This window comes from Oncorhynchus mykiss, chromosome 13 (genome assembly GCF_013265735.2).
Source record: "Oncorhynchus mykiss isolate Arlee chromosome 13, USDA_OmykA_1.1, whole genome shotgun sequence".
Lineage (NCBI taxonomy): Eukaryota > Metazoa > Chordata > Actinopteri > Salmoniformes > Salmonidae > Oncorhynchus > Oncorhynchus mykiss.
Window position 1 is genome coordinate 430,792 of NC_048577.1, and position 12,866 is coordinate 443,657.

A 12,866-nucleotide genomic window follows, 5' to 3' on the forward strand; every position below is an offset into this window, starting at 1 on the left:
ACTACCAGGTTATATATATACACTACCAGGTTATATACACACTACCAGGTTATATATATACACTACCAGGTTATATACATACTACCAGGTTATATATATACACTACCAGGTTATATATACACTACCAGGTTATATATACACTACCAGGTTATATACATACTACCAGGTTATATATATATATATATATATACACTACCAGGTTATATATATACACTACCAGGTTATATACATACTACCAGGTTATATATATATATATATATATATACACTACCAGGTTATATATACACTACCAGGTTATATACACACACTACCAGGTTATATATACACACTACCAGGTTATATATATACACTACCAGGTTATATATACACTACCAGGATATAAATATACACTACCAGGTTATATATATACACTACCAGGTTATATACACACTACCAGGTTATATACACACACTACCAGGTTATATACACACTACCAGGTTATATATATATACACTATCAGGTTATATATACACACTACCAGGTTATATATATACACTACCAGGTTATATACACACACTACCAGGTTATATACACACTACCAGGTTATATATATAAACTACCAGGTTATATACACACTACCAGGTTATATACACACTACCAGGTTATATACACACACTACCAGGTTATATATACACACTACCAGGTTATATATATATACACTATCAGGTTATATATACACACTACCAGGTTATATATATACACTACCAGGTTATATACACACACTACCAGGTTATATACACACTACCAGGTTATATATATAAACTACCAGGTTATATATACACTATCAGGTTATATATACACTACCAGGTTATACAAATTACATATATACACTACCAGGTTATATATATATACACTATCAGGTTATATATATACACTACCAGGTTATATACACACACTACCAGGTTATATACACACTACCAGGTTATATATATATATAAACTACCAGGTTATATATACACTATCAGGTTATATGTACACACTACCAGGTTATACATACACTATCAGGTTATATATACACACTACCAGGTTATATATATACACTACCAGGTTATATATATACACTACCAGGTTATATATATACACTACCAGGTTATATATATATACACTACCAGGTTATATATATACACTACCAGGTTATATATATATACATTATCAGGTAATATATATACATTATGAGGTTATATATACATACTACCAGGTTATATACTATATATATATATATAAAAAATATATATATAATTATATAATAAATAATAATTATAACTATATAATTTTGCACGCCCAATTTTTCAGTTTTTGATTTGTTAAAAAAGTTTGAAATATCCAATAAATGTCGTTCCACTTCATGATTGTGTCCCACTTGTTGTTAATTCTTCACAAAAAAATACAGTTTTATATCTTTATGTTTGAAGCCTGAAATGTGGCAAAAGTTCGCAAAGTTCAAGGGGGCCGAATACTTTCGCAAGGCACTGTATATACACTACCAGGTTATATATATATACACTACCAGGTTATATATATACACTACCAGGTTATATATACACTACCAGGTTATATATATATACACACTACCAGGTTATATATACACTACCAGGTTATATATATATACACACTACCAGGTTATATACATACACACTACCAGGTTATATATATACACTACCAGGTTATATATACACTACCAGGTTATATATATATACACACTACCAGGTTATATACATACACACTACCAGGTTATATATAAACACTACCAGGTTATATATACACACTACCAGGTTATATATATACACAATACCAGGTTATATATATACACTACCAGGTTATATATATACACTACCAGGTTATATATACACTACCAGGTTATATATATATACACACTACCAGGTTATATATACACTACCAGGTTATATATATATACACACTACCAGGTTATATATACACTACCAGGTTATATATATACACACTACCAGGTTATATACATACACACTACCAGGTTATATATATACACTACCAGGTTATATATACACTACCAGGTTATATATATATACACACTACCAGGTTATATACATACACACTACCAGGTTATATATAAACACTACCAGGTTATATATACACTACCAGGTTATATATATATACACACTACCAGGTTATATACATACACACTACCAGGTTATATATAAACACTACCAGGTTATATATAAACACTACCAGGTTATATATACACTACCAGGTTATATATATATACACACTACCAGGTTATATACATACACACTACCAGGTTATATATATACACTACCAGGTTATATATACACTACCAGGTTATATATATATACACACTACCAGGTTATATACATACACACTACCAGGTTATATATAAACACTACCAGGTTATATATACACACTACCAGGTTATATATATACACAATACCAGGTTATATATATACACTACCAGGTTATATATATATATATATATATATACACACTACCAGGTTATATATATATACACACACTACCAGGTTATATACATACACACTACCAGGTTACATATATACACTACCAGGTTATATATATACACTACCAGGTTATATATATATACTACCAGGTTGTAGGTGAACAGTTTGTCTCTCTCGGTGCAGTAGTATCTACCTACCTGTTGTAGGTGAACAGTTTGTCTCTCTCGGTGCAGTAGTATCTACCTACCTGTTGTAGGTGAACAGTTTGTCTCTCTCGGTGCAGTAGGATCTACCTACCTGTTGTAGGTGAACAGTTTGTCTCTCTCGGTGCAGTAGTATCTACCTACCTGTTGTAGCGTAGCAGCACACAGTTCTATAGCGATGTAGGTGAACAGTTTGTCTCGCTCGGTGCAGTAGTATCTACCTACCTGTTGTAGCGTAGCAGCACACAGTTCTATAGCGATGTAGGTGAACAGTTTGTCTCTCTCGGTGCAGTAGTATCTGATGACGTTTGGATGTTCGTCCGATTCCCGGAGCAGCTGGACCTCTCGCTCTGCAACGTCAAAACACTCTGGAAGGATCCGCTTCACCGCCACGCGACGGCCGTCAAAACGGCCCCTGGAACATTTCATATATCAGGAACTTAGCATGAATATATAATGACTATATCAGGAACTTATCAGGAATATATACTGGCTATGTCATGAATATATAATGACTATATCATGAATATATAATGACTATATCATGACTATGTCATGAATATATAATGACTACGGCATGAATATATATATATAATGACTATATCATGAATATAGCATGAATATATAATGACTATGTCATGAATATATAATGGCTATATCATGACTATATCATGAATATATAATGACTATGTTGTGAATATATATTTGACAATGTCATGAATATATAATGACTACATCAGGAATATATAATGACTATATCAGGAACTTATCAGGAATATATAATGACTATGTCATGAATATACAATGACTATGTCACGAATATATAATGACTATGTCACGAATATATAATGACTATGTCACGAATATATAATGACTATGTCACGAATATATAATGGCTATGTCATGAATATATAATGGCTATGTCATGAATATATCATGAATATATCATGACTTTGTCATGAATATATAAATAATTTATACATAATAACTATATTATGACTATATAATGACTATATCATAACTATATCATTAATAAATAATGAATATCATAACTATATCATTAATAAATAACGAAAAAATTATTACTAATTCATGAATATATAATGACTATGCCATGAATATATATATATATAATGAGTATGTCATGAATACACACAATATTGTTATGAATAAAACGACACAATACGAGAGAATTCAAATTGTCTGGTGTGGGGGGGTGCAAGGAGACCCCAGCTCCACTAAAACCAATACGATGCAGAGAGTTCAAGGAGCACCCCAGCTCCACTAAAACCAATACGATGCAGAGTTCAAGGAGACCCCAGCTCCACTAAAACCAATACGATGCAGAGAGTTCAAGGAGACCCCAGCTCCACTAAAACCAATACAATGCAGAGAGTTCAAGGAGAACCCCAGCTCCACTAAAACCAATACGATGCAGAGAGTTCAAGGAGACCCCAGCTCCACTAAAACCAATACAATGCAGAGAGTTCAAGGAGAACCCTAAAACCAATGACCAACTACTACATTTTCCAGGGATTGTTAAATAAACGTTATAACTGTTTTGGCTTTAATATCATCAGAGCATAGTCAGAAATACATATTTCCAATTATTCCACATTTAAGTCTGGGTTATAAAGCAAGAAACTGCTTTTCATGATCAGTAAACATCATCTAAACATCTAACCCTAACCCTACATCAGTAAACATCATCTAAACATCTAACCCTAACCCTACATCAGTAAACATCATCTACACATCTAACCCTAACCCTACATCAGTAAACATCATCTAACCCTACATCAGTAAACATCATCTAACCCTACATCAGTAAACATCATCTAACCCTACATCACTAAACATCATCTAACCCTACATCAGTAAACATCATCTAACCCTACATCAGTAAACATCATCTAACCCTACATCAGTAAACATCATCTAACCCTACATCAGTAAACATCATCTAACCCTACATCAGTAAACATCATCTAACCCTACATCAGTAAACATCATCTAACCCTACATCAGTAAACATCATCTAACCCTACATCAGTAAACATCATCTAACCCTACATCAGTAAACATCATCTACACATCTAACCCTAACCCTACATCAGTAAACATCATCTAACCCTACATCAGTAAACATCAGTAAACATCAACGGATGGAAGACTGACCGGAAGACGAAGGTTCCTTCTGTTCCATGTCCCAGAATCTCTGATGGACAGAAGGAGATCTTCCCTACCTCCACCTCCTCTATCCCTCCATCTGAGAGAGAGAGAGGGGGAGAGAGAGAGAGAGAGAGGAGGAAGGAGAGGAGGAAGAGAGAGAGAGAGAGAGAGAGAGAGAGAGAGGGGGGGAGAGAGAGAGAGGGGGAGAGAGAGAGAGGAGGGAGAGGGAGAGAGAGAGGGGGAGAGAGAGAGAGGGGGAGAGAGAGAGGGGGGGAGAGAGGAGGAAGGAGAGGAGGAAGAGAGAGAGAGAGAGAGAGAGAGAGAGAGAGAGAGAGAGAGAGAGAGAGAGAGAGAGAATGAAGAAGAGGAGGAAGAGAGAGAGGAGGGAGAGTGGAGGGAGAGAGAAAGAGAGAGAGAGAGGAGGAAGGAGAAGAGGAAGAGAGAGAGAGGAGGGAGAGTGGAGGGAGAGAGAGAGAGAGAGAGAGGGAGGGGGGAGAGAGGGAGGGGGGAGAGAGAGGGGGAGAAAGAGGAGGGAGAGGGGGAGAGAGGGGGAGGGAGGGGGAGGGAGAGGGGGAGAATGGACCTTAGAAAGATTCTAACCTTGTAATTAAAGTATCTGCCACTTAGTGTGCGTGTGTGTGTGTCTCACCGTGTGTGTGTCGTGTTACAGCAGATCCGTTCCTGGCTACAGCGTCACTACTGTTACCGGGCGAGCCAGAGAGAGGAGGGTCCACAGAGGACGGCTGTGAGTCTGCAGACTGGGGCTGGGCTCCAGAAGGAAGGGGGGTTCCTGGGGAAAGGGGTGTGTCTGGTGGAGAAGGGGGTGTGTCTGCAGAAGAGGGCGTGTCTAGCAGGTGTTGGAGGCGGGATTCCAGAGCTTCGTCCAACTGCTGTCTCTGGTCCTTCTGCTGCTGGGTCACACAGTTATATATATACACACACACACACACACACACACACACACACACACACACACAGACTTTATATATAGTACAGACAGACACACACCTTTAAATGCACAAACATTATATACACACACAACACACACACACACACACACACACACACACACACACACACACACACACACACACACACACACACACACACACACACACACACACACACACACACACACACACACACGCACACAGACTTTATATATAGTACAGACAGACACACACCTTTAAATGCACAAACATTATATACACACACAACACACACAACACACACACACACACACCACACACCACACAACACACACACTTACAGTGCATTTGAAATGTATTCAGACCCCTTGACAACCTTAATCTAAAATTGATTAAAATAAATGTTCTCATCAAATCTCCACAGAATAGCCCATAATGACAAAGTGAAAACGGTGAAGCATGGTGGCTCCACCATCCCTACGGTGAAGCATGGTGGCTCCATCCCTACGGTGAAGCATGGTGGTGGCTCCATCCCTATGGTGAACATGGTGGTGGCTCCATCCCTACGGTGAAGCATGGTGGCTCCATCCCTACGGCGAAGCATGGTGGCTCCATCCCTATGGTGAAGCATGGTGGTGGCAGCATCCCTAGAGTGAAGAATGGTGGAGGCAGCATCAGGCTGTGGGGATGTTTTTCAATGGCATGGACTGGGAGACTCGTCAGGAGGGAAAGATGAATGGAGCAAAGTACAGAGAGATCCTTGATGAAAACCTGCTCCAGAACATTCAGGACCCTTGACTGGGGCTAAGGTTAAACTTCCAACAGGATAACGACCCTAAGCACACAGCCAAGACAACGCAGGAGTGGCTTCAGGTCAAGTCTCTGAATGTCCTTGAGTGGCCCAGCCAGAGCCCGGACTTGAACCGTATCAATTATCTCTGGGGAGACCTGAAAATAGCTGTGCAGCGATGCTCCCCATCCAACCTGACAGAGAGAATCTGCAGAGAAGAATGGGAGAAACTCCCCAAATACAGGCATGCCAAGCTTGTAGCGTCATACTCAAGAAGACTCGAGGCTGTAATCGCTGCCAAAGGTGCTTCAACAAAGTACTGAGTAAAGCGTCTGAATACTGATGGAAATATGATACCCGTTTTCACTTTGTCATTATGAGGTATTGTGATGTCATTATGGGGTATTGTGATGTCATTATGAGGTATTGTGATGTCATTATGAGGTATTGTGTAGATTGATCAGGGGACAAAAACAATTTAATTCATTTTAGAATAAGCCTGTAACGTAAAACACTGAACATAGTGCAAACTAATTGGGCAGTAAAGTTCAATCATTTGCGTCTCTGTGCGGCAATTCTTCCAAGTGGCAATCCTGGAGGAGGTGCTTAGCTTAGAAGGAACATCGATGCCGAGCAGTTGCCCTCTGTAGGGTAGTGCTATACCAGGCAGTTGCCATACCAAGCGATGAAGCTTGATGGGTGTGTCCTGTAGTTGATGGGTGTGTCCTGAAGTTGATAGGTGTGTCCTGAAGTTGTTGGGTGTGTCTTGAAGTTGATGGGTGTGTCCCCGAAGATGATGGGTGTGTCCCCGAAGTTGATGGGTGTGTCCCTGAAGTTGATGGGTGTGTCCCCGAAGTCACCCTCAAAGTTTTGTCAGTAACACAAAGGAGGGCCCTCCAAGTTGCGGTCGGAGGCCGAACAGTTGCCATACCAAGCAATGATACAACCAGTCAGGATGCCCCCGATGGTGCAGCTGTAGAACCTGTTGAGGATCTGAGGACCCATTCAGCCAAATCTTTTCAGTCTCCTGAGGGAGAAAAAGTTCCCTCTTCACGGCTGTCTTGGTGTGTTTGGACCATGATAGTTTATTAGTGAGGAACTTGAAGCTCGAGACCCGCTCCACTACTGCCCCGTCGATGTGAACGGGGACGTGCTCGGCCCTTCTTTCCCTGTAGTCCACGATCAGCTCCTTTGTCTTGCTCACAATGAGGGAGGAGTTGTTATCCTGGCACCACACTGCCAGGTCTCTGACCTCCCTATAGGCCGTCTCATCATTGTCGGTGATCAGGACTACCACTGTTGTGTCGTCAGCAAACTTAATGATGGTGTTGGAGTCGCACAATCGTGGGTGAACAAGGAGTACAGGAGGAAGCCCATCAGGAAGTCCAGGAATTGAATTGGAGGTGGAAACACCGCCTCCTACTGTACAGGAGGAAGCCCGTCAGGAAGTCCAGGATCCAGTTGCAGAGGGAGGTGTTTAGTCCCAGGGTCCTTCGTGATGAGCTTTAAAGGCACTATAGTGTTGAACGCTGAGCTGTAGTCAACAAACAGCATTGTCACGTAAATGTTCCTTCCTTCCGGATATGCAAATTGGAGTGGGTCTAGGGTTTCTGGGATGATGGTGTTGATGTGAGCAAGCCTTTCAAAGCACTTCAAATCAAATCAAATGTTATGGCTACAGACGTGATTGCTACAGGGCGGTAGTCATTTAAGCAAGGTTACCTTGGCGTTCTTGAGCACAGGGACTATGGTGTTCTGCATGAAACATGTAGGTATTACAGACATCTAAATGAATTACCACCATCTAAATGAATTACCACCCTCTAGAAGAATCTAAATTGGTTTCCTGTCATTCTGAGCACCAGGGGATGGGTTAGCCACCCAATGCACATGGGTCTGGTAAATGTCTCAAACGTCCGGTAAATTACAATCTTGCCGGTCACATTGTCCTACGGGACAATGACTCCCTGACTCCCACCCCACCCTGTCCTGTTGAACTAACCTGTGGATAAGTCAGAGCGAAGGCAAGCCATCCTCCCAGCAGTAGAGACAGGATCACCACGGTAACAGGGTCCTGGTATATATAGTCGGGCAGGATAGAGGACAACCCTGATCTTGATCCTGCTTGGGTCCTTCTGCTGCCGCTAGGACCCGAACCACGACCCCCTCCACCACCATGACCTACTGACTGGAACTAAAGAGGGGGGAGGGGGGTTCAGGTTAGAGGTCAAGGAATATGGGTTGTAACTCACAGGATGGTCTGTATGTGAGTGGGGTTTAGAGGTCAGAGGTCAGGGTTCAGGGGTAAGGGGGTTGTAACTTACAGGATGGTCTGTATAGCGGTTGTTCTGAGACCGGGTCGGGATAACGGCATCACCGGAACGCTGCAGGTTTACCGGGAAGTCTCTCAACATGGTGGTGTGGGCTACCGGGGGTAACTCATGGTGTCCTGATGAGAGAGAGAGAGAGTGTGTGAGAGAGAGAGAGAGAGTGTGAGAGAGAGAGAGAGAGAGAGAGTGAGTGAGTGAGAGAGAGAGAGTGAGTGAGAGAGAGTGTGAGAGAGACAGAGAGAGAGAGAGAGAGAGTGTGAGAGAGAGAGAGAGAGTGTGAGAGAGAGAGAGACAGAGAGAGAGAGAGACAGAGAGAGACAGAGAGACAGAGCGAGAGACAGAGAGAGAGACAGAGCGAGAGAGACAGAGGGAGAGAGAGAGACAGAGCGAGAGACAGAGAGCTGTGTGTCTCTGTGTGGTTAGTGTGTCTGTTGTCTCTGTGTGGTTAGTGTGTCTGGTGATTAGTGTGTCTGGTGTCTCTGTGTGGTCAGTGTGTCTGGTGTCTCTGTGTGGTCAGTTTGTTGTCACTGGTTGTTCAGTGTGTTGGTGGAGCCTGGTGGGTAATTACCTACTGGTTGTTCAGTGTGTTGGTGGTGCCTGGTGGGTAATTACCTACTGGTTGTTCAGTTTGTTGGTGGAGCCTGGTGGGTAGTTACCTACTGGTTGTTCAGTGTGTTGGTGGAGCCTGGCGGGTAGTTACCTATAGAGCCTGGTGGGTAGTTACCTACTGGTTGTTCAGTGTGTTGGTGGTGCCTGGCGGGTAGTTACCTATAGAGCCTGGTGGGTAGTTACCTACTGGTTGTTCAGTGTGTTGGTGGTGCCTGGCGGGTAGTTACCTATAGAGCCTGGTGGGTAGTTACCTACTGGTTGTTCAGTGTGTTGGTGGAGCCTGGTGGGTAGTTACCTACTGGTTGTTCAGTGTGTTGGTGGAGCCTGGTGGGTAGTTACCTACTGGTTGTTCAGTGTGTTGGTGGAGCCTGGTGGGTAGTTACCTACTGGTTGTTCAGTGTGTTGGTGGAGCCTGGTGGGTAGTTACCTATAGAGCCTGGTGGGTAGTTACCTATTGAGCCTGGTGGGTAGTTACCTATAGAGCCTGGTGGGTAGTTACCTACTGGTTGTTCAGTGTGTTGGTGGTGCCTGGCGGGTAGTTACCTATAGAGCCTGGTGGGTAGTTACCTACTGGTTGTTCAGTGTGTTGGTGGAGCCTGGTGGGTAGTTACCTACTGGTTGTTCAGTGTGTTGGTGGTGCCTGGCGGGTAGTTACCTATAGAGCCTGGTGGGTAGTTACCTACTGGTTGTTCAGTGTGTTGGTGGTGCCTGGCGGGTAGTTACCTATAGAGCCTGGTGGGTAGTTACCTATAGAGCCTGGTGGGTAGTTACCTATAGAGCCTGGTGGGTAGTTACCTATAGAGACTGGTGGGTAGTTACCTATAGAGCCTGGTGGGTAGTTACCTATAGAGCCTGGTGGGTAGTTATCTACTGGTTGTTCAGTGTGTTGGTGGAGCCTGGTGGGTAGTTACCTACTGGTTGTTCAGTGTGTTGGTGGAGCCTGGTGGGTAGTTACCTATAGAGCCTGGTGGGTAGTTACCTACTGGTTGTTCAGTGTGTTGGTGGAGCCTGGTGGGTAGTTACCTATAGAGCCTGGTGGGTAGTTATCTACTGGTTGTTCAGTGTGTTGGTGGAGCCTGGTGGGTAGTTACCTATAGAGCCTGGTGGGTAGTTACCTACTGATTGTTCAGTGTGTTGGTGGAGCCTGGTGGGTAGTTACCTACTGGTTGTTCAGTGTGTTGGTGGAGCCTGGTGGGTAGTTACCTACTGGTTGTTCAGTGTGTTGGTGGTGCCTGGCGGGTAGTTACCTATAGAGCCTGGTGGGTAGTTACCTACTGGTTGTTCAGTGTGTTGGTGGAGCCTGGTGGGTAGTTACCTACTGGTTGTTCAGTGTGTTGGTGGAGCCTGGTGGGTAGTTACCTACTGGTTGTTCAGTGTGTTGGTGGTGCCTGGCGGGTAGTTACCTATAGAGCCTGGTGGGTAGTTACCTACTGGTTGTTCAGTGTGTTGGTGGAGCCTGGTGGGTAGTTACCTACTGGTTGTTCAGTGTGTTGGTGGAGCCTGGTGGGTAGTTACCTATAGAGCCTGGTGGGTAGTTACCTACTGGTTGTTCAGTGTGTTGGTGGAGCCTGGTGGGTAGTTACCTATAGAGCCTGGTGGGTAGTTATCTACTGGTTGTTCAGTGTGTTGGTGGAGCCTGGTGGGTAGTTACCTATAGAGCCTGGTGGGTAGTTACCTACTGATTGTTCAGTGTGTTGGTGGAGCCTGGTGGGTAGTTACCTACTGGTTGTTCAGTGTGTTGGTGGAGCCTGGTGGGTAGTTACCTACTGGTTGTTCAGTGTGTTGGTGGTGCCTGGCGGGTAGTTACCTATAGAGCCTGGTGGGTAGTTACCTACTGGTTGTTCAGTGTGTTGGTGGAGCCTGGTGGGTAGTTACCTACTGGTTGTTCAGTGTGTTGGTGGAGCCTGGTGGGTAGTTACCTACTGGTTGTTCAGTGTGTTGGTGGAGCCTGGCGGGTAGTTACCTATGAGGAGCCACTGGTTGTTCAGTGTGTTGGTGGAGCCTAGCGGGTAGTTACCTATGAGGAGCCACTGGTTGTTCAGTGTGTTGGTGGAGCCTGGCGGGTATCGTACGTCGGTAGACGGGATGATCTCACACTCTCCCTCCTCTCTAACCGTAACCTCCTCGGTCTCCGGTCCCTCGATACGCGCCAGTGTCAAGCCCCGCGGCTGCCGTGGCAACACATCAATCAATACATCAACGTATCAGAGAAGAATCAGCCAATAAAATTCAGAGAGAAAAGTTCACCTTCCTAACAACCTCAATTCATAAGGGCATGGCCTCTACAAGAAAGCATTCCACAGGGATGCTGGCGCATGTTGACTCCAATGACTCCCAACAGTTGTGGCAAGTTGGCTGCGTGGCCTTTTGGGTGGTGGACCATTCCTGATACCCAGCAGGGGACATGGCCTTTTGGGTGGTGGACCATTCCTGATACCCAGCAGGGGACATGGCCTTTTGGGTGGTGGACCATTCCTGATACCCAGCAGGGGACATGGCCTTTTGGGTGGTGGACCATTCCTGATACCCAGCAGGGGACATGGCCTTTTGGGTGGTGGACCATTCCTGATACCCAGCAGGGGGGAAACTGAGTGTGTAAAAACCCAGCAGTGAACACTCAAACTGCTGCCCATTATGACCATCCCCCGTTCAAAAGGGACTTAAATCTTCTGTCTTCACCCACTGAATGGCACACACACACACGCACACACGCACACACACACACACACACACACACACAACACACACACACACACAATGCTGCCTCCTCCCCTTCATCACTGATCGAAGTAGATTTAACAAGTGACATCAATAAGGGACATCTTTCACTTGGTCAGTCTGTCATTTTTTTTTTTTTAAAGAGCAGGTGTTCTTAATGTTTTGCCAACTCAGTGTATTTTTTTTTTTTGCTGTTGATTGACAGCTGTACTGACCACTAGAGAGACTCCGTCGTGAACCAGGGAGGTGGAGGCGTACAGATGAGAATCCAGCTTCCCCACATACAGAGTGGGCCTAAAACACACAAGACAAATGACATGAAGAATGACAGGAAAGAGAAGGTTTGAAACACCTTCAATTACATTGTAATGCCCAAAACCCCATTAAGACAATGACTGTAAAAACTGTTACAATCCCCTGTGGGTTGATGAGGAATTGAACAAGTTGTATGGTTGTAGAGGGATGAGGCAAAAAGAATGGCAAATAAGTCTGGCTGTACAACCGATTGGCAAAACGTACTGCAAATTGAGAAATCATGTGACTAAACTGATTAAAAAGAAGAAGAAACTAAACTATGAAACAAAGATAAATTACATAAATAATTATAATAAAAAAGCTTTGGAGAA

General features: G+C 43.5%; 1 protein-coding gene across 5 annotated transcripts in view; it reads right to left on the reverse strand.

Moving 5' to 3' along the window:
- The window catches only part of LOC110513953 (serine/threonine-protein kinase/endoribonuclease IRE1), a 60,615-nt gene that overhangs the window by 27,192 nt on the left and 20,557 nt on the right, over positions 1-12,866 (reverse strand). For 3 of the 5 annotated variants that reach the window (XM_036939805.1, XM_036939804.1, XM_036939808.1), the window contains 7 exons: positions 12,456-12,534; positions 11,540-11,690; positions 8,908-9,032; positions 8,586-8,777; positions 5,514-5,775; positions 4,871-4,961; positions 2,837-3,107 (listed from right to left, as the gene is read on the reverse strand). In XM_036939805.1, coding sequence (XP_036795700.1) covers positions 2,837-3,107; positions 4,871-4,961; positions 5,514-5,775; positions 8,586-8,777; positions 8,908-9,032; positions 11,540-11,690; positions 12,456-12,534 — 1,171 coding nt within the window. The remainder of the gene's footprint in view (positions 1-2,836; positions 3,108-4,870; positions 4,962-5,513; positions 5,776-8,585; positions 8,778-8,907; positions 9,033-11,539; positions 11,691-12,455; positions 12,535-12,866) is intronic. The other 2 variants (XM_036939806.1, XM_036939807.1) reach the window with 2 other exon arrangements.